Genomic DNA, 27,178 nt, shown 5'->3' on the forward strand with positions numbered 1-27,178 from the left:
TCTATCCCTTGTGGATAATAAGGGTTTGGTGTAAATTTACTGCAATTAAGGTAATGGAGAGCAACTATCAAGCAATTGATATCTTGAGGAACTGCAGTGCTGACAAGAACATACTGTGCAGGGTAGTTTGTAATCTGTCTTCTTTAATTTCTGCTTTACGTTGCCACAGACCCCAGAGAATGTCTTTAAGAAGATCTTGTTTGAAGCTTTACAGGAGGACATGTCCTCTGCTTTCAGCACCCCAGCACAGCTACATTTGCTCTTGGTGGCTCTCCAACGCTTTCCAAAAATTCTGAAGCCTAAGAATCTGAAAAAGTTGCTTGGATCCTCTGCTATTTTGTCATCGGAAAATGTTCCCAAGTGAGTCCTTCATATATTTTAATAATAATGAAAGATAAAGGGAATGAAAATTTGGGGCAGATATGGGAAAGGGCGGGAGGGAGCTGAAGTAATCAGTTATCATCTTTCACATTCTTGCCAATTCAATTCCCAAGGCATTTGCTGATGGATTACGGTCAGGCCACAATACATTACATGACATTTATGGGCCACTCAATTCAGCTGGGTAGCACTGTAATTAATATTCCTTGCAGGGAATCCTTACTCATAATTAGTATAATTTTATAATTTGCTTTTGTAGTGTGGTCCCCTTGCAGTGTAGGAAATCTTACCGACCATTTATGTATAGCTAACACCCATAAGCAGCAATGTTGTAATCACCAGATTATCTGTTTTTATTTTTTATTGAAAAATAAATAATGCCCTACCTAACCTTGGTAAGAGTGTCATGATAGGAATCAAGAGTGGATGCAAGCCAATGTGTCCCTCTAGCCTGCTTCACCATTCAATATCATGGCTCTCCAATTTCGGGATGTTTCACCCTACCTTCAGTTTCCTTATTCCTTTAGTCCCTCAGAAATCTGTCGATTAGAATTGGATGTACTTGTATTGAAATCATCCACAACTTTCTGAATAGAAAAATTACATCTCCAGTCAAAAGTCATAAATCATTTAACCAGAGACTGTTATTCCTGTCCAATGGACTCTCAGTATCTACCCTGTTAAGCCCTCCCAAAATTAATATTTCATTGAAATGTGGTTAGTTTATGTATTTTTCATTTATTCCAACTCTGTTTTCCACACGAGAGCCAGTTTTCAATCGCGTCAACACGTTTCTTCCAATGCCTTCAGCTCTAAATATATGCACCAGCCTCTTACATGGCAGCCCTCAAATGCCTTTTGAAAATGTTAATACATATACAAGTTACTGTTTAGATTCGTTTAGTTTATCGTCGTATACATGAGGATGCAGTGAAATTCTTTGTCCACATGAAGCTCGCAGAGTAAACCGTTAACATACAGTCATGATAAATGCGACAATAAATATAATGACAAGTGCAAAACAGCAGAACGGTGCAATATTGTAGTGGAAAAGAATATTTAAATATAAGAATGGAATAACCAAATGAGTAAAGTTTTGAATAAATATATGAGAATGCATTCTACTATGTCCTCTTGCCATATACGCGAAGGGTTCACACAAATCTACAACACGTTTACCGTTTACAAAGCATTTTGATGAGGTTTGATGATATTTAGCTTCCTAAATGATTAGCTGTTTCCTCTGATTCTTGTCTCCAGCATCTTGCCAATAACAGTTATCAAACCAACTGGTCTGTAGTTCCTTGCCTTATTCCTCCCTCTCGAACAAGGGAGTCACATTGGCTGTTTTCCAATTTACTGATACTCTTCCACAATTCAGCACGTTCTGTGAAATTTTAACCGATGGTTCCATTCTCACTGTGGACATTTCCTTTAAAACCTTTGGGTGTGGACTATTTGTCTTGCCATTAGCTCAGCTATTTGTCCATCTTTATCCCTGTGAGTTTTTCCCTCTAGTTTATCCCTTGCGATCTAAAAACTTTTTACAAGTTCCTCCCTGATATTTTATATTAGAATGTCTTATTTTGTGGAAATATTGCAGTGTCCTCCACCGTGCAGACTGATGGAAAAAATTGAGTTAATGGAGAACAAAGAGATGGCAGATAAGTTCTAATTCACTGGCCATACTCTCTTATAGTCTCGCAACTACCTTAGCCATTGCCTTCCTTTTTATTTATCTTTTTTTTGTTGTTTTTATTTCAATCAATTTTCTCCCTCCTGGGTTTTTATAAATTTTTGCTTTTTTTTGCTGTATTTTAAACCTTCCCTTCATCCTCACTGTTCCATGGAAAGCAAAGACATTACAGCTTGTCTCTACACCAAGCCCCCAGTCCTATTTTCTGTGAGTCTCTTAAGATCTTTGCACCTGTCCATCCGAAGGTGTGCTTCTCAAAACTATTGGCAATAATGCTCAAATCAGTCTGCGTAGGTTCCATATTTTACACCAACCTTTTCTTTTGGTGCAGGTTAATTGAGTTGCTGAAAGTTGCTGCTAGGTCTGTGAAGAAAGATCAAACTCTGCCACCACTTGCCCTGGATCTGGTGCGGGTTACCTTGCAGGAGGGGACGTTTGAAATGTTCTGGAAGGACGTGGTGGAAAATGGCTTGCTCAAAGAGCCCTCTGGGCCCACCAGGTATGTTATATTAATGTCATAGCATTGATGTGCAGCCAAAATGGCTGTAGCTGCCAAAGGAGATGTTTGCATTTACCTTGCACCTGTTGTGAGCTCCACTTCTCGACGGTTTTAGGCATTTAAATACTTTTGAAGTCCAATCAATGTTGTAATGTGGGAAAGGCAAGATAATTTCCACACTGTTGGCTCCATTATCACCATCTTTTGTCTGACACCATAAATCTCTCCTGCCTTTCACCCTACCTGAGACATTTCCTTTTTTTTTTCCTTCTACGTAGAGGTAGTCATAGAGTCATACAGCATGGAAACATGCCCTGCGGCCCAACTTATCTAGGCTAAACAAGGTACCTTCCTGAGCTTGTCTCATTTGCCTGCATTTGGTCCATATTACTCTAAATCTTTTCTATCCATGAACTTGTCCAAATGTCTCTTAAACTTTGCACTTGCCTCCACTTACTTCACCGAGCAGCTTGTTGCATATTACCCACAGTCTTCTGTGCAAAAAGCTTGCCGTTCAGGTCTCTATTAAATCTTTCCCCTTTCACTTTAACTTTGTGTTCACTAGTTTTAGACTCCCCTTTAGCGACTGTTTAAAAATGAAGTTTTCTAACATCATTTTTCCAATTTAGTTTAATGTACTTTTGTGTAAAAGTTCCCATATGCCAGACTGTATACAGTTGATGCAAAACGCACAGGTTTGTAGATCACAGAAGCTGCAGAGGGCCTCTCAGTTCTCCATTTAACCACTCACTTTTCGGGGACCTAAACAGAACCAATTCTTATGGGTCAACGGTCAGTGTATTGCCTCAAATGGCACAGAGGCATTTGTGCTAGGTTCAATTCCTAGCAGGCTCTGTAAATTGCAATATTGTATTTTCAATGAATGGCACAAGATATTCATCACAAAAGCAAAGATTTGCACCTCGTAACACTGCTTTACAGCACATCCATGAGGTTTCCACTTTCAAACTCGACTATTCCAGCTCTCACCTAACTAGTACATTTCCTCCCAATAGCAATATACTTGAACTTTTTAGCCTACATGCCAAAGTGCATGAAGTCCTGTCATCTATTGCCCTGTACTCATTGAGCAAAGCTCGCTGACAATCTGGCAACAGCTCAATATGTAAATTCTTACCCTTTCTGTTTAGTTCCCTTGGTCTCACATCACCCATGTCTGTAACCCATTCCATTCTCATAATCTTGTAGCCATCTGGAGACATGAAGAACTGCAGATGTTGGAATCTTGCGCAATGCGCAAACTGCTGGAGTAACTCAGCGGGTCAGGCAGCATCTGGAGGGAATGGATCTTTTGCCATCTGTTTGCTTCTTGAATAATGGCCTGTTGCACACCCGGTTTTAACTACTCCTGCATCAGTTGGTCTTTCTCCAGCTATCGAGGCTCTCTGTATTGATTATCTGCTTTAACAGTGTAATTTACAGCTGCTGTTAAATGTCAGTTCTTTGTCGATTTCCATTGAACATAAACTATTTTGTTTTGTGGTTCAGTCCTGCTGTTGAATGGATTTGTTAGATCTCAATGTAACTAAGCTATGTTCTTTTTGTAATCTCTTATATTCTCTTTTATTCAGCTACTTTTGTTTCCGTTTACTTGGTGGCTCGTTGCCGTTGCTAAGTCTGTCGCAGCTCAACCTTATTCTCACAGGAGAAGTGATGAGGCACTATGGAGACCATGTGGTGATAGCTCAGGTATAGTCTTCTCTGTTATGATGTTTGGCATCAGAATTTTTGATTTTCTGCAGCATTTCCATTTCTAGACTAATATTGTGGATGCAATTGAATATTGTAATAAATAAGAAGAGTGTCTCCTCTTGAACAGCATTATGTAATGGCAGGGAGGTGATCCTGCTATTTCAGGCACTTTGGATATTTTCGGTCCACTCAGGTTTAAAAACAGAGACATGTAGAGATATTTGATACTTTCAGAGTAGCTGTAGACAGTCGGGAGTTCAGGTAGGTCCTGGCAGACTGAGCGAAGGTTTATTCACAAAATGCTGGAGTAACTCAGCAGGTCAGGCAGCATCTCGGGAGAGAAGGAATGGGTGACGTTTCGGGTCGAGACCCATTCTTCAGTCTGAAGAAGGGTCTCGACCCGAAACGTCACCCATTCCTTCTCTCCCGAGATGCTGCCTGACCTGCTGAGTTACTCCAGCATTTTTGTGAATAAATCGATTTGTACCAGCATCTGCAGTTATTTTCTTAGACTGAGCGAAGGTGTTCAGCAAATCGATCGGCGAGACCAACCGTAGACTGGGCGATCGTTTCGCATCCCTCTCCCCACCCAAGTCGCACCAGCTTCTCGTTCTCACTTAACAAACAGTTAACAATGGCCTATTTCCTTTATCATCGTTACTTTTTTGCAGATCTTTCATTCATTCTATATCTGTCTACATTACCTTTTCTACACTTCTCATTTTCTTTTTCCCTGACTCTAGTCTGAAGGTCTAGATCCGAAATGTCACCCATCCCTTCTCTCCAGAGGTGCTGCCTGTCCCCCCGCTGAGTTACTCCAGCATTTTGTATTTGTCACCTATTCATGTTCTCCAGAGATGTTGCCACATTTGTTGAGTTACTCCAGCACTTTGTGTCTTTTATTAATACAAACCAGCATCTGCAGTTCCTTGTTTCCAAATTAAGTTTGGGAGTGGGGATACTTTTAATATTGTATTTAATATAATTTAATATAATGTAATATTGTTACAGACTGGACAAATGAGTTGGGTAGTGTAGGAGGTAAGTGGACAAAAGGCTTATTGCATTATAAAATAGGATTTATTTGTAATTTCATTGTAAAGAGTAGGCTCTGGGAAAGGGTGATTATAATATATAATTTAAAGTGTTATTGAGTTTAAGAGTGACATACTGAGTTTGAAACCTGGTTTTTAAACTTAAAACCCGTTAATGAGATCTGAATAATAACTAAATGTATTTGGGAAGCTAGACTCAAAAGATGACAATAATTGAGTGATAAAGTCTATTTAAGAAATATTTGAAAATTATCAACAAAGTTGCATTAGGTTGAGAAATAAAAGTTTTGTCAGGTGTGTTCCATCCAAAATAATTTAAGGGTTAAAAGAGTTGTGGGGAAGTATGGTTATCCTCAGGATGTGGTAGTTGGGAAATAAAAACAGGAATGGATAACCCAGAAATTGGTAAAAGGAAATATAGTATGGTGAATAATGAGTAAACTAGCAAAAAAATGAACAAACGGAGCTTCATAATTCATGAAAAATATGGGGGGTTTTTGTAGCTGATATAGGAAATTATGTGATGGGGAACAAGTAAATGGCCAAAGATAGACACAAAAAGCTGGAGTAACTCAATGGATCAGGAGCATCTCTGGAGAAAAGGAATAAGTGACATTTCGGGTCTAGACCCTTCTTCAGACGGAGAGTCTGGGGAAATGGAAACGAGAGATATCAACGGTAATGTATGGAGATTTAGTACAAATGAATGAAAGATATGCAAAAAAGACTGACTCAGTGTGAAGAAGGGTCTCGACCCGAAACGTCACCTATTCCTTTTCTCCATAGAGGCTGTCTGGCCCGCTGAGTTACTCCAGCTTTGTGTGTCCATCTTCAGTTAAAAACAGCCTCTGCAATTCCTTCCTGTACAAGTAAATGGCCAAGATGTTTCCTTTTAATGGGCACAGAAAATTCCAGATAACAGAACTAAGAACCCAATGATGTTTTATTGTGCAATAAAAAAGCCAATAAAATACATACGTTTGAAGCTAAAATATAAACTTTTGAAATATAGAGCACATAAAATGGTTTATTTTTAAGTATTAATGTTATTACAGTTCATATGCATAAAATTACATTTTTAGGGTTAGTGTTTTATGATGGTACATCCAAATAATCCTTGAATCTTTCTGACTTGGTGGCACAAAGAATGGTCAGTACATCATCTCTTCGACCTGTACTATAACTGGGCACATCTCAAACCACCTTCAACCTGGACAGGGTCACTCTCCTTAAATCATTGGGGCCTTTGCAGGGCAGCACATGCTAAATAGGCAGTGCAAATTAAAATTTCTCTCCAACCTCCTGTGCCAAAGTGCGTAATCTTCAAGGTATTTTCCAAAGAGAACACTTAGTAACCACCTGAAATTGTTGGCAGGTTTCCTTATTTCCAACTGCTAGGCTGGTGAAGTTTGGAAAGCAGAGCACCATGTGAAGGGTTTTGGACAGTGTGGGGATTTTTCAGAATAGTTGTCAGTTTTATTCTGTTGCGATGGCAAATCCTGACTGTTAGATCCTTGCTTACAGCCTTAAAATCAAAGGCAATTAATAAAGTGAAGCATTATACTAGTGAAAGTCCAATGGTTCCACAGAGGCACAAAAAATGCTTTTAATGTTCATTCAGGTTTTGCTTTGTGGTAGTTATGGCTCATCTTTGGCTGCACACCCATGATGTAAGTTGGATTTTGTTCCAAGCAGAATGAGGATCGTTTGATCACTTAGTGGCTGCACATTGTGGCACAACTGTTGGCTTGGTTAATCTGTGTGTTGTACTTAACTGCCCACGTGGGCTGTTGTTGATCTGATTAGCGTGATCAGAACCAACTGATCTTTACTCAGACACAACCCCAGGAGGCTATCATGCTTCAGCATGGCAGCAGCTTGTATTAACAGCTTATGACTCTTGTACTGATTGTGTGAGCTGCGTTGAATCTTCAACCACTGCTCCTTAAAATCTACTTCTTTCGCCAAGCTTTTAAGCACCAGTCCGGTGTTGCTGATATGAAATACCCTGGGGCATTGCCTGAAAGGGAATTGATTTAAAGATTTTAAAAATGCTTGTGATTTTTAGATTTTGTAGCTTTTGATTTGATGATGTAGACCAGTTCTAGTTCAGTGATGGTGGATTCACTTTGGCTGCTGTGGGAGAAGGGTGTTTATTATAATAATAATAATAATATATTTATTTTATATAGCGCCTTAACACATGCACAAAGCGCTTTACAAATACAATTAACATAGAAACAAACAGACAAACTATCCTGACGGAAAAGCGGCGAATAATCAACGCCAGCGTCCTCTCACGTCAGGGTCCGGCAGTAGACATTAAAGAACACAAGACACACAGATACAATTTTTTACACAAAACAGCCATCACAGTGATTGCTCTAGGCATACCCTCACTGTGATGGAAGGCAAAGTCTTATCTCCTCCTCGTTCTTCTCCCGTGGCGCCACGAGGCGATCGAGGCTCCCAACCCCTTGAAGCCCCCACCGGGCGATGGAAAGTCCCAGGGTCGAGCCGAGCAGGCCGATGAAAGTCCTGAGCCCCCACCGGGCGATGGAAAATGCCGCGGCTGAGCCACACAGGGCGATGAGAGTCCTGAGCCCCCACCGGGCGATGTAAAGTGCTGCGGCCGAGCCACGCAGGGCGATGAAGGGCCTGCGGGCGGGTTGATCGTGCCTCGTGCTTCGGGGCGGTTGAAGCTGCTACGGCTGGAGCTCCCAAAAGCCGGTCGCCAGCCAGGGACCTGCGAGCTCCCGATGTTGCGGTCTGCAGGGCCCACGGCCGAAGCCTCCGAGATGGTAAGTCCAGGCCCTGCGACCGGAGTCTTCGAGGTCGATCCCAGCTGGAGGCCGCCGACTCCACGGTGTTAGGCCGTTGCGCGAACGGAGATACGACACGGTAAAGGTCGCATCTCCGTTGAGGAGGAGATTTAAAAAAAGGTTTCCCCCAACCCCCCCACCACCCCCCTACATACACAGAATTAAAAATAAAACAAAACGTACATTTAACATCAACAATGACAAAAAAACACAACAAAAAAAACGGAGAGACTGCCGGTGAGCCGCAGCTGCAGAACACAGCTGATTATGGGGACTTGTTCACCAACTCAAGATGATTTAACATATTTTTCAGCTCCCAAAGAGGTTCAGATTTGGACCTGAAATGACGAAGTTGGTTGATTCATTCCTTGAAAACACCCAGGATGAGGCAAAACAATTCATGGTGATAAAGGGTTTCTCAAGCCTCACTAACTATGGTCACCCCGTTATCCCCAGCTACTGGAAAGTAGTCTGTCGTTTGCAGTCCTCAGTTTTGTTGAAATACGTCGATTGGTTGAAAAACATGTTCATCAGCCCAGATTTCACCATTTGCACAGAATTCTGCACCAAGCGGCAGAAAGAGAATAAGCAGGCAATTGACAGGTGAGTTGCTTAAAAAAAATTCAGCGAACTGCATTGTCATGCCACTATGACGCTGAAGATGGCATGAGATGGGCAGGGAACACCATCTGAATGCACGTGATCCATGAATAAGAAAACACTTTTCAGATTTTATTTTGCAGTTTGTACATTGTCTAATAGGGAGTAAGATCCAATGACAGATATCTGAAGACGTTATGAATTTTTACAGTGTACTATGTTTACATATTCTGTTGTGCTGCAGCAAGTAAGAATTTCATTGATTCTATCTGGGACACTCTTGACTCTCTGGGACACTTTGAGCCTCTTTAGAAACTTAAAATCCTTAAAACATTAAGGACATTGGTTTGAGGTTTTTAAAAAATAATCCATGTTAGGACTAAGACTAGGAACATAAAGATCCCATTTGAAGGCTCCAAGCTGTATTTTACCTCGCCTCTATCACATTCTAATTGAAACATCTGAAAGTTTTTGTGCATTTGTAACTGACCAAGGGATTTTTTTTTGCTTTTCAGAAACAAACAATTTCAATGTGTCGATTTAACGTGAAAGTTTAGTTACTCTATCAGAATGCCCCATATCCAATGGCTAGTTTTGATAGCCTTAAGATGTCACTGGACGTTGAAGATAGTTTACGTATAGATAGACGATATTGCCATGTCAGTTTCCAAAGCAAATCTCACTCTGAAGCAGTAGTTGTGTTCCTAACAGACAGCAGTGTCCGTTTGACTACAGTGGGGAGGTTACATGTAAACGGTTTTTGTTTTGATGTCTGACTTGTCTTTTGAATTAACTGGCAGCTACCCTTATTCAATAACTCCAGAAGATGTTTGTATTTCTGCAACTAGCTTTTCTATCTTGAAAAAATATTTTAAACATTTCTGGGAGAATTTCGGAAAAGTTGGATTTCGACAAGTTGGGTCTTCCATAACCTGGGGAGCTCCTGTAATGGGATTACATGTTCTATTTGGATGCATGTTGACTTGCACGTTTCCAGCAACTCCTGTTTGACAAGATAGGCATAGTGATTGTGTTGTGAAGGCTATAAAGGAAGACAGACCACTGGGTGAGTTTTGGAAGTGCAGAGCATGATAATCTTTGAGCAAATGGGTGAAATTTGACTTGAATGAAAGAGCAGAAAGACAGTGAGCATCCTGTTTACTGCAGTTTTCTTTTTTCCACTGGTTTCAACCTGAAAGAGAGATTTACTAAATGTGGTTATTTGCACCACCAAGATCTAATTTTGTAATTCTGGTGGCTAGATTAGAATTTATCAGAGAAAAAGTAAATGAAAGTGTTAATCTGGGATGGGTAGAGTTTGGGATGGGTAGAAAGGGATGGCAGAGTTGGGAGATGCCTTGACTGTCCACTATCATGTTGTTTGGTGTTCTATGAGGTTACTCCCAGAATGCCAACAAGTACAGAATCGGTCTATCTTTAGGCAATTGGGGAAGAGTTTTGTAATGAAGAACCATGTTCACCCTGTTCACACTGGCTTTGTACATGGCGTTTTGCAGAGCTCAACACTCAGTGACACGACTGAGGTCATGGATTGTCGCCCGTCTGATCTCGATTGTAGACGATTGTCTAGTGAAGAAAGAGGAGGATCTGGTGATGGATATTGCCAGGTGAGTAAGGCTATATTGAGGAGAGATTGTGCCGTAAAGAAAACTATGACCTGCGCTGAAAATTTGAAATAAGGCAGAGAATGCTGGAGACGATCAGCAGATTGGGCAACATCTGTAAAGAGAGAGAAACAGAGTTAAAGTTTCAGATCTTTCATCTTTCATCAGAGCTAAAAAATAAAAAGGTAAAACAAATGTTAAGATGATCTTTCTCTGCAAGTCAACTTAACTAGTTAAACCCACACTTCTGGAGAAGCAAGGAGATATCTCTGGAGAAGTGTAGGACCTGCTGGGCTAATGCAAGACTTTTTTCTTATACGATCATAGGTAATCATGAAACCATCCAATTGTCGTTAAAGATCTGATACGTGACTATCCTTCTAGGAAGAAAGTCTGTTCACTATTCATCTTTGCCTAACAGCACCCCCCAATTTTTGACCCCACATCCCTCCCAACCCCTGCCCTGCTCTATTTCCTGCCTCGTCCCAGTTGTTTTTCCCACTACCTTCCCAAAACCAGCTCTCTTCCCTCGCTCGCTTCTCCCATCGAGCTCATACCTCCACCTCTGCCTAACTTCACACTGGCATTCCAGCTCTGTTTGCCTACCTGCCACTGAATGGTTCTCCTTCTCTCACATCCCCTCTCACCCCTACAACACACTCCTCACTCTCCTATCTCCCACTCTTCTTTCTTTCTCTCATTCCCATGTGTTTTCTCCCCCTCCTTCCCAAACTGGATAACTGTTCACATTCATACTCCTAACTGAGCAATTTTGTTTTGGATCTAGGTTTATTTTCTTCCATGCTTTCTTTGGAGCTAAACGTTATACATCTGACATTCCCGAGACTGAAGTCAAGCTGACCATTCCTCTGGATGAAAAGACACGGGATATGATGGAAAGCTCCTTCTTTTGGTAAATGTTGGGATATTAATGTTGTATATTGAGTTTGGTTTGCCACAGTGTTGCATGTTTTAAAAAGTACAGTTTTTATCACCAATATTTTGATTTCTGTTTAAATTTTTCCTAAAATAGGATTAAATTGCCTTTATTCACAAAATGCTGGAGTAACTCAGCAGGTGAGGCAGCATCTCAGGAGAGAAGGAATGGGTGACGTTTCGGGTCGATACCCTTCTTCAGTCTGAAGAAGGGTCTCGACCCGAAACGTCGTCAGTCTGCAGATAATAACTGCAGAAAATAACTGCAGATGCTGGTACAAATCAAAGGTATTTATTCACAAAATGCTGGAGTAACTCAGCAGGTCAGGCAGCATCTCAGGAGAGAAGGAATGGGTGACGTTTCGGGTCGAGACCCTTCTTCAGACTGATGACGTTTCGGGTCGAGACCCTTCTTCAGACTGAAGAAGGGTCTCGACCTGAAACGTCACCCATTCCTTCTCTCCTGAGATGCTGCCTGACCTGCTGAGTTACTCCAGCATTTTGTGAATAAATACCTTCGATTTGTACCAGCATCTGAAGTTATTTTCTTACATTAACTTGCCTTTCATCATCTGCTGAAATCACTGATGATAGATGAAAGTGTTTTGCTAACCCTGTGGCATATTGTTTAATCAGTGTGTTTTTCTTCTTAATGTTCCTAGTCTATTGAACCACCTGAATTCTCTGCCTCCATTGGGCAACTCTGCAGAATTGGGGGACAGGAATGAGAAGCGCGTGTTTGGTGTTACAGCGGATGGGAATCTGTGGATCTACTGTTTGGTTCAATATGCAAGTGTCCTGCTGTCACAGGAAAGGTCTGTCCAAGCTGTTAAACCCTTCACGCAAATCCAGAGAAAAGCCTGGGCCCGGTATGTAACACAAATTTAATTAAACTGGTCAGCAGGAAGCCATTTATCTGAGCTTTGCCATGCCTTTATACAATTATTTCTGGATACTGTCCTTGACTATCACTACTGGATGAATATGTTTTTATTCAGTATTACTTTGTCAATAATATTTGCTCTGCTGCCTGCATTATTCACTCATTCATGTTGCCTTATTCATTGCTTAGATCAGGTTATTTATTTCGGTGTTTGTGAAAACCTGCAGTCTACAACTTTGTACCCACAATTACTGCAAATAATATTTCAAAATATTTAACTGTGAAGTAAATTATTGTACCCTGCCTTGACAAAAGGTGCAATATAAATGTAATGCTTTAGTTTTTGGAGCTACACTAAAACAGGCTCACCGAGTCCACATCGACCAGTGACACTAGCACTATCTTACACACTAGAGACAATTTTCCAATTTTACCAAAGCCAATAAACCGACAAACCTGTACCCGTAGAGAAAACACACAGTCACAGGGAGAACAAACAAATTCTGTATAGACAGCACCTGTAGTCAGGATCGAGATAAGAGAATAAGACAATAGAGATAAGCCAGAAAACTACACACCAGTCAGCCTTGCATCATGATGGGGATATTAATGGCAAAAATTCTAAGGATTTATTTTCATTTGGAAAGACAGGAACTGATTAGGAGGGGTCAACGTGGTTTTGTTCAGGGAAAATCCTGTCTCAAGCCTGAATATTTTATAGATGTAATTAAGAAAGTTGATGAAGGCAGGGCCATAGACATAATATATATGGACTTGAGCAAGGCATTTGATAAGATTCTAAATGCTAGGCAAAATCAGAAGGTTAAAGTACATGGGATCTTTACATCTTTTGTTTTCCTAATACTCAGGATTACCTTCCTTTCATAGCTGTTTATAATAGCGGCATTCCCACTAAAATGAAATAAGTGTCCTATTAATGGTATAATCACTTACATTGGTCGTCCAATTTCATCGGACCAGACTTTCTGGAATCAAGTGGCCCAGACTTTCTGGGCCAAGTCATGAGGCTCCATTGTTGGCAAACTAGTTTGAAAATTGGCTTGGTGATAGGAGGCGGAAGGTAATGGTAAAGGGTTGTTTTTCAGACTGGAAGTTTATAGCCAGTGGTACACTGCAGAGACAGGTGCTGGGACATTTATTGATCATGTACATAAATGACCATTGAGAATTTGGGTGGTCTGATCAATAAGTTTGCAATGACAGGAAGTTGTAAAAAGTGATCTAAGTATACAACGGAACATGAATTGGCTGGAATATTGGGGGGGGAGTGGTGGCAGATGGAATTTAATACCGTATGTGTGAGGTAATGCACTTTGATATCAAATACTGGCTGGACATAAATGGCAGAGACCTTATGAGTGTAGATGTAAAGAGACCTTGTAAAGAGACATTGGTGGATAGGGTAGTGAAGAAGGCATTTGGCAGGTTTGTCTTTAAAGGCAATGAGAAAATATGGTGCCCACATTGACAAATTTCACACCTGTTGGAGCTGTTAAATCTATGTACTGCTAACTGATTCATTCTCTGCAAACATTCTGTAAACAGCCAGTGCAACTGAGCTATGATTGTTCATATCAGCAAGCATTTCTTTCCTATCTAGGACATTTTCTCTGTGCTTTTCAGGTTTGAAGTGTGTGAAAATTGTCCATATTTTGGATACCTGTACTAAGTAGATGTCCACTTTACCCATGTTTGGTTATAATTTACCATTATTGCTCACAAGTCACTTTTTCAATCCTAGAATGCTTCAGTCTGTGGAAGATCTACAAAAAAAATCAAAAACTGCTCAGAAACAAGAGGCCTCGGCTTTCCAGCTGCTCTTCCTGCTTGTTGGCATACAGCTCTTCAAGGTGTGTGGAGTACATGCATGGATGTGACTGAGCTCTGTAATTCCCTGATCTTATTGTGATCCAAAAGAGAGTTTGCCACTGGTTTGGTTTTTTTTGTAATGCAAAGCTGCACCATCTATGCGTGTATCAAGAAATGATGGTTTAAAAAAAAATTGTGACTATATACTTTTTTTAATCATAAATGTTGTTAGCGTAAATCTTATTCTGGATCTCAGATTTTTGATTTGAGAATTCTGTAAGGATGATTTTCCATTGCCTGAACTACTATAACGTAGACATTGCTGGGTTTACCAGTTTTTGAAAAATATAGCAGGCAATTACTTGATTCTGTTCAGACTCAATTCGTTTCTGAAACCTGATTCCGGTTTTGTTCAGGCCTGAGATCATCTGAAAGCCACCTGAAATTGAGACCAGGCAACTTTGCATTTGCTATTTCTTCCTTTGCTGAAGCATGAAATTAATTTCAATCACTGCTCTTGGGCACCAATCTTCATGGATGACCCCAACCAGTTCGTCATTTGTTGGCTTTGATGATTGATTGAAAGATACACCATGGAAAGAGGCCCTGCAGACCACAGAGTCCACGGCGACCACCTGTCCACATTAGTTCCATGTTCTATAAAAATGAGAAATTCATTTCATCATGACAGTGAGCATTTTCCTATTGCTGCATTCTAATTCCATTGATTTTGCTGATTAATTCCATTCATTAAATGCTTGTCTTTCATGTGATGAATTTAATAATGTGTCTGAGCTACTTTGGCAATCTCTAAGGGCAAGCAATAAAAATAACTATTATAAACCATAAGAATTCAGTTAAATGGAAACCCTGGCAGTAGTGCTCTTGAGTCCTCCTGACCCTGCTGCCTTCATCTTTCTGTTTTTCTCTCTCTAGGTTGGAGAGGATTCTCTGGCACTATTAAGCGACCTGCACAAGTGTGTGGAGGAATGGGAGCAGAAGAAAATCAAAAAGCATTCAAAGCACGTAACAAGTCAGTACAGCTCATTGCAACAGCAATTGACATCTTTTATTATTGTGGTCTTTAATATTCTAGTGATAGTGCTGAATCCTCAACTACAACAGTGAAATGAAAACTAGCAAAACTGTCCTTTTGAAAACTCTTTATGTGGGAATGGTCAGATTTGCTTCCATGTGGAGTGTTAGAAGCATATAGCATTGATGCTTTCAGCAAGAACCATGACCTGCACAAAAGAAACAGGCATGTGGATTTTCCACGTTTTTAAAATCCATTTACCGCGCTTTTTGCTTGATTTCCACGTTTTTCACTTTGCCAAAATCGGGTTTACCAACGGAGAAATCGGATCGAAAAAAAAGAAAGGAAAAAAAGAAGAAAATAAACGATGTATAGCAGCGTTTCTCAATCGAGGTTCCCCGGAACACTAGGGTTCTGCTAGAGGTCGCTGGGGTTCCTCGAGAAATAGCCGCTAATCATTGAAATCCGTACAAAATTACGAGAGCCCATTTGAAATCCCCCGCCCTGGAAGTCTCCCCCGAAAATGTGGCAACTAGGCTGGGCAAGGCAGCCAATCTCGACCTCATCAGGACTCCATGGCCGATCAGTGGGTTGAATTTGCAACCTGCCGCCGGGGCTCTGGAACTCCAGCCCAGCTGGAGCCAGCACATCTATCCCCATAGCCGACTTCCTTGGCCGGCTGGATAAACCAACAAGGCTCTGGAACCAAGAGTGCCAGGAAGTCAGTGGTGGAACTGTAATGAGTAAATATTAAATTTAAGTGCAAGATTATATAATTAAATTAATTAAAATAATTTAAATGTTATTAGTAAACTGTGACATATTCATATTATTTTGTAATGTTCGTTTTTACTTTGAAATGCACTAAAAGAGGCTTGAAACTGGTAATTTTGTGTAAATCTTCAAAATGTTTCCAATTTCCAATGTTCGCCTCGCGCAAGTGCCCTGCTCTTTTCCTTTTTTTTTTACCTCACTCACATGCCTGAAGAAAGGAATTGAGTGGGAGTTAGGAAATTTGGAGGAAATGCAGAGAATGTTCACTAGGTTGAATTGAAGATAGTGCAGCGTGGGTTCACCAAGTTCATTCCAAGGATGAAGGGATTTTTTGTGTAAAGAAAAATTGAGCGACTCCTGACCTGCACCCATTGGAGAATGAAAGAATGAGAAATTATCTCATTGATATTTTTAAGGTTCTTCCCATCCCCCCTGTTAATCCTCCTGAGGATTTTCCCCTCAGAGGAGCAATCCAGAACTAGGGGACATTTCAGAAATGAAAAGGAATTTCTTCTCTGAGGGTGCACCTTTGGAATTTTAGGCTCTAGAAAGCTGTGGGGATGGTGGCATTGAATATACTCAAGCTGGACATTGACAGCCTTTTGAAATACAAGGGAATTGAAGGGTATGGGGCGAGAGCAGGAAAGTGGTAATGAGACCAAGCTTAAGTCATTCATAAACCTGTTGAATGATAAGTAAACGGAAAGAGAGGCAGCAACAACATCTGACATCTGGAATTACCTGCCCTGAATGCCGAAGAACTTTCAAAGCCAGGATTGGACTCATAAGCCACATGAGAGTTCATAAAAACAACTGAACATAGACCATCATCCTCGACCTCGAGGGATAGCCACGACGACGAACAATAGAACAGGCTGGAGGGGCTGATGACTATCTTTGCGAATGTTCTTAGCTCGTCCAAGTGCTGAACTATTGGGTTGAATAGGCCTTGCCTTTACTGTAGGACTTTGGGCTGTGTAGTGCCTATTTACCACCACTGGATGCCACCAGAGCACTTGTATTAAATGTAATGACATCTTTCGCACTATTTGAGACGCAAATGTCTGGACACTTCTGTGTTGTAAATGTTTGTGGTAAATGGAGTTTTTGAAATCTAAAGCCAATTCCCTATCAACAGTGATTTTTTTACTTCTGATTAGAGACTTCTGGGCATGATATTACCGCTGCGACAAAGAAATCTTGAAACACAGGTCCCTTGTTCTATCGACCTTCTTGATGCAATGATTCAGTACTTTGGTGTAATACATGGCATGAGACCCTGACCCCCAAAATGTTTTAATCATAGAAGTAAATTCTGTTGATGTCCTTACATTAATTTAGTTCAGATCTGCATTAATTCCATCTGATTTGCTTCCATGTCCCTCATAGGTTTTTCTTAGGTAAGACTATCACTTTTCAAATTATCTCTTGGCCTCAATGGATCTTTACAGGTTAAATTTCCAGATTTCTATTCTCTGTCTAAAGAAGTGCTTCCTCATATTAGTTCAATGTTCAGACAAGCCCAATGTGCAATTTTCAAGTCATGCCTACCCCCAGCCTGTGTTCAGAGCTTCCACTGCAAACAAAATAATAAGCATACTATTTTATTCACCTGGATTAGATCACAGTGTAATCTGCTATGCTTGAGAATGCAAGACTCTGCAACCTGTCCTCATTATTTAACTTTTTTAAGCTTGGAGAATCAGCAGTGCACTTCCTCCAATACCAGCGTATGCTTCCCGAAATGTGGAACTGAAGAAAGTACTCCAGACAGGGTCAATGCAGAACACTGTACAACTGTAACCCCACATGCAACTCTTTGTATTCTATCCTTTGTGGCACCAGGCAAAAGCCCAGAATAGAGCACTATGCTGAAATAATATTGGATATCTTATCTGATAGGCTTGCAATTTCAGGGCTTCCTTTTGCAATCAGAATCAAGATTTGTTTTGCAGTGGTGGGCATCGGGTGAAGTGCTATCCAAAGGGGAATGACCATGTTCTGGAACCAGGACTAGATCTGCTAGTAGGGCTCTGGGTGGTAGAGCTGCTGGGCAAAGCTGGGATAGCCAGATCGCTGTCCGGGCACAGTAGAAGGGAACTGCAGGTGCTGAGATATTCCGAAGATAGACACAAATTGTTGGTTAAACTCAGCAGGTCAGGCAGCATCGCTAGAGAAAAAGGATGGGTGACGTTTCAGTTCGGGTTCCTTATTCAGTGACTGCATGGCTTCCTAAATGCAATCCTACCAAGTGACAATGGAGATGAGAAATTACTTCCTTATATAAAGAGAGCACTTGATAATAATGTGTTTGTTTTCGCATATGGTAGGATTGTGTTGTTGTACATTTTTTTAACTGTATTTTATGTTTAGGAAAGGAAGAACCAGATTGGGTTGAAGTGATGGTCGAAATCTTGCTCTCCTTTCTCTCTCAACCAAATCGTTTGATGCGGCAAGTCTCAAAAATGGTGTTTACGCGAATCTGTCCCCACGTGACTAAGGAAGCACTGCAACTCATCCTAGATGTGAGTAATGTCCAATAATTCTCATTATCCATGTCTTTTTTCTTCCTTTCCTTTTTCAGCTTGGTGGTATCACTCTCCTCCAAGTCGGAAAGTTGTGGGTTCAAGTTCCATTGCAGAGATTTGAGCATCTTATCCAATTTGGTGCAACGTTAAAACAATGAACCCTCTGGCAGTTCAGGCCAATAATATGTGCCCTAGAGTAGGGGACGTTTGGAAAAAATTCAATTGATGCATTCGACCAAATTTAAATTGACCACTTTATTTATCGGCTATGAAATGGTTTAAGAAGTAGGAAATTGTCCCAGTCACTGGGTATTGGGATTTGAAGAGTCAGGATGTTTCTTTTAAACAGTCCTTTAACTTTTTTTTTAAAGCAAAGTAAAATGAGTGTGAATGTAGTATCAATGGTCTGAAATATTACACAAAACCATTGGCCTAAACATCCTGCATTGCACTAAGCTGGTATGGCTTTTGGTGTTTATTGATACATCACTGAGGATGCGTCCCGGTGCATCCAGAAGATGTATCTTGCACATTGAAGTCTGGCTCAGCCACTGACACCTAGGAATAGACTGGGTGACAACCAAGACTGGGTGACAACCAAGAATAGTTTGGTGACTACTGGAGAGACAGTTGACGGCACATTTAGACGGCTCCGGGACAGGATGGGTTAGAGAAAGAAACCCAATTAAGCTTCGGAAAGGCCTTATGAAACGTACCCCCAGGAGAGCCCGAGAGGGGGGAGGAAGAGATCTCCAATAGAACGGACCAAAGGTTATTGACCCACGCAAACGACCTGACTACGAGTATAAGATGCATTTGCAGAAAGCTGTGCAAGAACCACTGTGGCCTTTAAATCCATCAGGCCAGAATGAAATGCTCGGAGAAGGAGAAAGAGGTGCAGCGCACAGGCCTTGAACCTGGTGAGACGTTGGAGGAGCCCGGCCAGGACTCACCCCACAGAGCCCAGTCCCTCCACGCACCAGAGTCTCCCAACCCCTGCAGAGTAGTTCCACAGCAACGGATTAAGTGGCCCCCAGCCAGCAACCGGAATGAGTGGCTGCAGTTTGACAAAGATGTGACCAACATCATTCAAGCCACAGCCAAAGGAGATGCAGATCGCCGACTCCAAACAATGACTGCCATCATTGTCAGTTATGCCCCTGAAAGATTTGGCCATGGTGAGAAAGGTAACACCAAGCCTACCACCTACACCATGAACCGCAGGGCCACCAAAATACATCAACTGCGGTAGGAGCTTCGAACCCTCAAAAACCAGTACAAGACATCTACCGAAGAGGAGAAGCAAGCCTTGGCCGACCTACGAAACGTCCTTAGGAAAAGGCTTATGACCCTCCGCAGAGCAGAGTTGCACAGGAGAAGAGGAAGAGAGAGAGCCAGGAAGCGAGCTGCATTCATTGCCAATCCCTTTGGCTTTACCAGACAATTACTTGGGGACAAGCGCAGTGGCCGCCTCATGTGCTCAACAGATGAAGTCAATCGCTTCCTCCATGACACCCCGAGCGATCCGATGAGGGAACAGGAGCTTGAACCCAACAAAGCTGTCATCAGCCCAGCCCACCCAATAACAGAGTTCAATCTGAGGGAGCCGAGTCTGAAGGAGGTTGAGGAGCCTCTGCTCCAGGCCCTAGTGGTGTACCATACATTGTGTACAAGCGCTGCCCAGAGCTCTTTCGACACCTATGGAAGATCTTGAAGGTGGTATGGCGAAGGGGGAGAGTTGCTGACCAGTGGAAGTACGCTGAGGGAGTTTCGAGGGAACATCAATCAGTTTCGGTCAATCTCGCTGCTGAGCGCCATAGGGAAGGTGTTTTTCAGCATTGTCTCCCGAAGATTAACTGAGTTTCTCCTCAAAAACAGCTACATCGACCCCTCAGTGCAGAAGGGTGGGATTCCTGAAGTTCCCGGCTGCTTGGAGCACACTGGAGTAGTCACGCAGCTCATCAGAGAAGTCCATGAAAACAGAGGCGACCTAGTTGTTCTGTGGTTGGACCTGGCCAATGCCTATGGGTCCATGCCGCACAGACTGGTTGAGCTTGCACTACACCGCCACCATGTTCCCAGTAAAATCAAGGTCCTGATCCTGGATTATTACCATAATTTCAGAGCGGGCTTGGGATACTTCCCTAAGACACAGGTTGGCAAGGCCCAGGGCAAGGAGAGACACCATCTCATCCAGGAAGAGGTCTGAGCAGATGTGGAGGAAGAGCGTGTGAGCAGGACGGTGGGGCTCAGGCAGCAGGGAGCGTGGACAAGGTGGGAGAGCATACCGCAGCGCAGGATTACCTGGTCAAACATCATGCAGGCAGACTTCCAGCGTGTCCGGTTCCTTGTCCAAGCTGTCTTCGATGCCCTACCACGCCCAGCAAACCTCCACGTCTGGGGCAAGAGCATGACACCTTCCTGCCCACTTTGCTCTGGAAGAGGATCATTAGAACATCTCCTCAGCAGCTGCCCAAAGTCCCTTGGGGAAGGTCGCTATCGGTGGCGCCATGACCAGGTGCTCAAGGTGGTTGCTGGGAGCATAGCCACTGCCATCAGTAGCAGCAAACACCACCATGCCCCAAAGAAATCAATCACTTTTGTCAAAGCTGGAGAGAAGCCTCGTCCACAACCAAAAACAAGGGCGGGCCTCCTCTACACGGCCACTGACTGGCAGCCGCACGTCGATCTGGGCAAACAGCTGAAATTTCCGCAGCACATCCCAGCAACATCACTCCGGCCAGTCATGATCATCACCTCCGAAGTGACAAAACAGCTGATCATTCTGGAGCTGACAGTGCCCTGGGTGGAGCGTATGGAAGAAGCAAATGAGAGGAAACGCGCAAAGTACCAGGAACAGGTGGAGATGTGCCGGGACAGAGGCTGGAAGACATGCTATGAACCCATAGAGGTGGGCTGTAGAGGCTTTGCAGGACGCTCACTCTGCAAAGTCCTCAACCAGTTGGGCATTAAGGGGCTGGCAAAGAAGAGGGCCATTCAATCCGCAAGCGAAGCCGCAGAGAAAGCCACTAGATGGCTTTGGATTAAGAGGGCTGATCCGTGGGCGGTTGCTGCTGGGACGCATGTCGTGGCCTGATCAACCCCGGCTGAGTCGCCTGGGCGAGGGTGTCTGATGTTGTGAGACCCGAAACGCCCGATGACCCCAGGTCACATCACTGAGGATGTGTCCCAGTGCATCCAGAAGATGTATCCTGCACATAGATCTGTTGAAAACTTATAGTGAGAGGCTCATTGCAAGTATTTTTGGTATTAGTTTATTGTCACGTGTACTGAGATTCAGTGAAAAGCTTTGATTGTGTGCTGTCCAGTCAAATCATACTCTACATCAGTAAAATCAAGCCTTACATATATGTACAACAGGTAGTGCGAAGAGAAAATGACCAGAGTACAGAATATAATGTTACAGCATTATAGTATTACTGCTGTAGAGAAATTGTTGCTAAAAAGAAAGTGCAAGGGGTACATTTAGGTAGGTCGGGAGATCGGGGCTATACCCTTAACGTATTTGAGGACTATTCAGTAGTCATGGGGGAAGAAGCTATCTCCAAGTATGTGTTGGTATAGTCTTGCTGGTCGAGATGCCTCAAGGTGAAACGAAAGGAGCACTGGTCATTCATCTGAATTGGTACTAAAATCACTTTCCCTTGGACAGGTTTTCAACCCAGAATCTGAAGAAGGTGAAGAGAGTGCCTTGATAGTAACTGAAGACTTTGAGAAATCGCAAACAAAAGTCGACTGGTCGCATGACGATGAGGTTAGATCCTCGATAGAATTACTATGTACTATTTTTAAAGCAGTAATCTGTGCTGCAGTTTTTTTGGGCAAATGGTCATGACTTGTGCCAAGTACATTTTAACTTCCATTAGATCTTGCATCTTTTAAGAATTGCTTTTGATATCGACATTAGTTTTGACCCTGTTCATCAGTATTTTAACTTCTACTGTTACCCATTCGTTACAGCTGTAGGCTGTATATGGGTCAATAGTGACTCTCTCCAACGCTTCCTGGTAAAATATAGATGTTCCCAAGCCACTCGTCATAACAGAGTAAGGCGCTGAGATCTAGCTTCAATACCTTTCAAATAAAATTGTACAAGTATTTCCAAAGTTTTAAGTATTGCTTATTGTACATGTTAGTTTAAAAATATGACATTAGATTTTTTAATAGAATTTATGATTTTTTAACGTTTTTTTTAATCCTGAATCTGTCCGGTTTATTTTAATCCGCGTCTCTCTGAAGTTCAGAGAGTGCTCAGTTTTTGCATGTTCGTTGGCTTATCCTAGATGGAGGACGAGAGCGAAAATGATGAGTCAGAGGAGGAGGAGGATAATGACAATGATGATGGTGCTGATGACAGTGATGAGGACAAAAGTGAGGAGGATGCTGAGGAGGAGGAAGAGGAGGAGGCTGTAGATGAGAAATTCCGCATGGAATTGATGAAAGTCCTGCAGACACCCAACATTATCGTAAGTTTTGATGTTGGGAAGTTGACAAGTGACAATTTGACTTTGTAGATTGGACTCTCAAACGGAAATCGGATATTAAATACACAATTGTTTTAGCAATGTTAATTTTGGGATGAATGCTTGCCAAAGGCGTTGAAATTCACCCACTTTGTTAATGTGCCAGTATAGGCTTTTGCTGTTCGAGGAAAAAGATGTTTGTAGATCATGTTCTCAAACCCAGTGCTGAGCTCATGGTCTACCAGGCAACAGTGATTCCTGCCCTCCTGTGGGACATGGACTACCGATGGTAGGCATATCAAAATATTGGAATGGTGCCACTTGCACTGAGTCTGTAAAATCCTCCAAATGAACTGGAAGGATAAGCAAAGCAACATCAATGTTCCCACCCCAGCTATCATTCCCAGCTTCAAGGGACAAATTATATCAGCCACCTCGGATGGCCAACCACATTATTCACGTGCCTATCACTACATTCCTCAAATGGTCATTCTTTTCTGAACTTTATCATGACAAGAGATTGCCAGATGAACCGAGGAAATGCTTTAAGGATGTTTCTTGGGAAAGGTTTAATCTCTTTCCAGACCTATGGGGAAAATCTGGCTGGAAATAGAGGAGCACTTAGGGCGGCAGGCAGAAACCCAGCACAACAACTGAAGGAGCACAACAATTCCAAAACTACCCACCTATCTAGTGCATCAAGCATCTCCTGCCCCATCTGTGCCAGATCCACACATTGGCTGCCCTGGAAACCATGGAATGGGAGGTGAACCAAACAATGACTGAAGCAGAAACACTTGCTATTCATTGGGGAAGAATGTCTGACTCTGGTTCAAGTTATTCAACCACTTTAAAGGTAGGCAGGTACTTGGTTAACCATTCCTCCTGACGATGTCATCTCAGAGAATGCAGCATTCCCTCAATATAGGTTGAATATATCACCTGGATTATGGGCTCAAATTGTGGAGCATGATTTGGACTCCCAATCTTGATGACTTTATATAAAGGGAGAATACCACCAATGCCTTACCCAGACTGCATATCTGATGCTGCCTGCTGTATTTTTACTTTGCAGAAATTGAGTAATCTCACAACTTGTCCGATTACAAAAGTGGAGCTGCTTTTGGTGGGAGTTGGTCTTGGAATAGTTGGCGCCCTAGCTCCTCAGTTCCATCTCAAAGTAACCTTTTGAAATAAAACCGCGGCTTTGTTCATTGCAACTGCCTTTTATGTTCTTTCGCAGTCGAAGGAGGGTGAGAGCAGCAGTGACGAAGATGCAGATGATGAAACAATGATGGCTTTGGACAAGAATATCGCTGCCCTGTTCTCTGAACGCAAGAAACGAATTCAGGCCGCAAAAGACGAGAAGGAAAAAATGATGAAAGAGAAGGCACTAAGGAAAAATTTTAAAATAAAGGTATATGGGCAAAAAGATTTAAAAGGGGTTGAGCAGGAGTATAGGGGGCAAAGTCGTTGTGAGGCAGATGAGATGATTGAGGGTAATGTAGTAGTTAGGGACAGTAATTTCAGTACATTGGTTAAGCAGGAGCGTGGCAGGGAGCAGAGGAAGCCTGGTGAATTAAATTTCATTTATTTCAATGCAAGAGGCTGATGGGAAAGGCAGACGAGAGAGCACAGATGGGAACATGGAACTGGGATATTGTAGCTAACACAGAAATGTGGCTGAAGAAGAGGCAGGACTGGTAGGTACCTCACTGCCCTAGGAGTGAAAGAGACGGAGGTAGGAGAGGAAGGGTAGTTGCAGTCTTGATTAGGGAGAACATCAAAGTGGTACTCGGATATTCCTGGGCGAATCGTCCAGTGATGTTATAAGGGTAGAACTAAGAAATAAGGAGCCAGCAAGTTCCTGTTAGAGTAAAGGCAAGGCTGGTAAAAGAAGGGAACTATGAATATCAAGAGATGTTGAGACTCCAGTCAAGAAAAAAAAGACATATGTCAGGACTATGGGGGGAGGGGAGGGGGGGGTGTAGGAGTGTATTTCAGAGGAAAATCAGGATTTTTAGATATTCATTAGCTTTACTAGCCACCACCATCTTGGGAACAGTTATGAATGACAAACTCCATTTAGTAGTTGGCTGCTCAGTTGAGAGGTTAACTGATAGTGAAGTATGCATTCTGTCGACTAGGATGATGCCTATTTTGCCTCGCCGTTCAACAACACTCAGACAGAGTTACAGGCTTCCATTGGAACTTCCTGGGCCAGAATGACCATTCCAAATCATCTTGGTGATGCACTACCTTTGAACCTGTGCTGTTTTCAACTGTAACTGCACAGGCCAAGCGATAGTGCGAAAGAAATTGCTTGTTATAACTGGGGATTTTCAGCTCTCCCAACTGAAGAGCTCTTTTAAGAACAAGTCACATACCATGCTCTTAAGAAAATGGGCTTTCCTACCAGTGTGGCATTTATATGACTCTTGGACCACAAGGTTTGGTTTACCTTAACTTTCCTCTGAAATTACCATACAGTGCATGATATTCAAGAGATGGGTAATAAATGGTTATCTTGTTGGTGATGCCCACATGCTGTAAATGAACTTCAATTAGTTATGACTCGGTGCTCTTCATGCTGAGGCTCGGTATTCCCAATCTCCTTTGGTTTCTTTGGCATTTTCTAATAGATTTTCTTCTGGTTTCCTTCAGGTCTTGGACCTCATTGAAGTCTTCCTTGCGAAGCAACCCGAGAATCCACTAATCTTTGATATCATTGAGCCTTTGATTGCAATCATTGAAGAAAACCTGAGCTCCCATTCAAATCAGCAGGAGCAAGACTATCTTCGCAAGGCCGCAGACATCTTCAAGTTCGTGATTACATCTCCTTAACCAATTTAGAGATCAGTTTGTTTTTATATTTTATTCGATTCTATTTCCAGCAATTGTTCTGCCGTGAAATAGCCTCCGAACCTGTGGTCTTGGCCCAGATAAGTGTGTAAAAGAAGGGAATTGAGATTTATGCTGCTCCTATGCTGTTGATATGCTATTTAACGCACAGACTCTAGCACCTCAGCAAGCTTTCTGAAATATAGACCAAAACTTGAGGCACCAGCGACTGAAGATGTTGGAATCTTGAGCAAAAAACAGTGCTAGGCAAACTCAGCGGGTCAGGCAGCATCTGCGGAAGGACCACCACGTTTTGGGTCAGGACCGTACTTCTGTCTAGTCCTAAACTCATTTAACTCTGTTCCTTTATGGTGAATTGATGAGCGGTTGAAGAAGTGGTCAACTCTCCCACTGCCGAAACATGTTACTTTGATGAACATGTCCTGGTCTTTGGAAGCAATTTAAGCATAGAAAACATAGAATATAGAAAATAGGTGCAGGAGTAGGCCATTCGGCCCTTCGAGCTAGCACCACCATTCAATCTGATCATGACTGATCATCCAAAATCAGTACCCCGTTCCTGCTTTCTCCCCCCAATCCCATGATTCTGTTAATCCTCAGAGCTACATCTAACTCTCTCTTGAATATATCCATTGAATTGGCCTCCACTGCCTTTTGTGGCAGAGAATTCCACAGATTCACAATTCTCAGGGAGAAAAAGTTTTTCCTCATCTCAGTCCTAAATGGCCCACCCCTTATTCTTAAACTGTGACCCCTGGTTCTGGACTCCCCCAACATCAGGAAGCAGAAACCTGGTGTGCCAAGTGTTGTTGGTCACAATGGTCTGATGTTGCAGAGTAATTGTTTTCTCTTGCAATTGATACGATGAATTTATTGGTGTTGCAACAAACTTCCCCCTTGTATAAAACACTGAAATTTGGTGTTGTTATACTCGTGCATAATCTTTTTTATAACACAGATTATAGAAAATCATTGGAAAGCTGAATCTTTTATTTAAAATATTCATTTTTTGAGATATATTGTAGGCATTAGTGGCGAAGCCAGCATTAGCTGCTCATTCCTAACTCTTCCTGAGGTGACGGTGGCTAATAAAGCTTGAGGCAATCTCAAATGTTATTGGAACCAATGAGAAAAAAGCTGGAGAGTGAGGCGAATTGGACTGTTCTTAAAATGCAAAAGACACTTGTTGTCCAAAACAGCTGCTTTATATGTACCCATGTTATTAGTGGTTGCCCTCCACAGCCCCTGATGCCATAGAGTCAAAGTTACAAAGCTGTACAGCATGGAAACAGGTCTTTTGGCCCAATCCATCCATGCTGACCAAGCTAGGCCCATTTTCCTGTGTTTAGCCATATCCCATTCAACCAATTAAATGGGAAAGAATATGGAGTAGTTACCTGAAATTGTTAAATTTAAAACATTTTTCCCAAGGGCTGCAATGTGTCCTTGGAGAA

General features: G+C 42.2%; 1 protein-coding gene and 1 non-coding gene across 2 annotated transcripts in view; both read left to right on the forward strand.

Moving 5' to 3' along the window:
* The window catches only part of mybbp1a (MYB binding protein (P160) 1a), a 69,458-nt gene that overhangs the window by 11,252 nt on the left and 31,028 nt on the right, over positions 1–27,178 (forward strand). The window contains 14 exon segments of the mRNA XM_078422172.1: positions 170–360; positions 2,409–2,576; positions 4,169–4,286; positions 8,480–8,769; positions 10,284–10,394; positions 11,179–11,304; positions 11,990–12,196; positions 13,973–14,081; positions 14,977–15,073; positions 18,224–18,375; positions 22,052–22,153; positions 22,683–22,865; positions 24,106–24,279; positions 25,527–25,684. Of these exon segments, the coding sequence (XP_078278298.1) occupies positions 170–360; positions 2,409–2,576; positions 4,169–4,286; positions 8,480–8,769; positions 10,284–10,394; positions 11,179–11,304; positions 11,990–12,196; positions 13,973–14,081; positions 14,977–15,073; positions 18,224–18,375; positions 22,052–22,153; positions 22,683–22,865; positions 24,106–24,279; positions 25,527–25,684 (2,186 nt within the window).
* LOC144606572 (small nucleolar RNA SNORA50) lies at positions 25,113–25,249 on the forward strand. The gene has a single exon (XR_013548964.1). It is a non-coding gene; the product is annotated as a small nucleolar RNA SNORA50 (small nucleolar RNA).

This window comes from Rhinoraja longicauda, chromosome 26 (genome assembly GCF_053455715.1).
Source record: "Rhinoraja longicauda isolate Sanriku21f chromosome 26, sRhiLon1.1, whole genome shotgun sequence".
Taxonomy (NCBI): domain Eukaryota; kingdom Metazoa; phylum Chordata; class Chondrichthyes; order Rajiformes; family Arhynchobatidae; genus Rhinoraja; species Rhinoraja longicauda.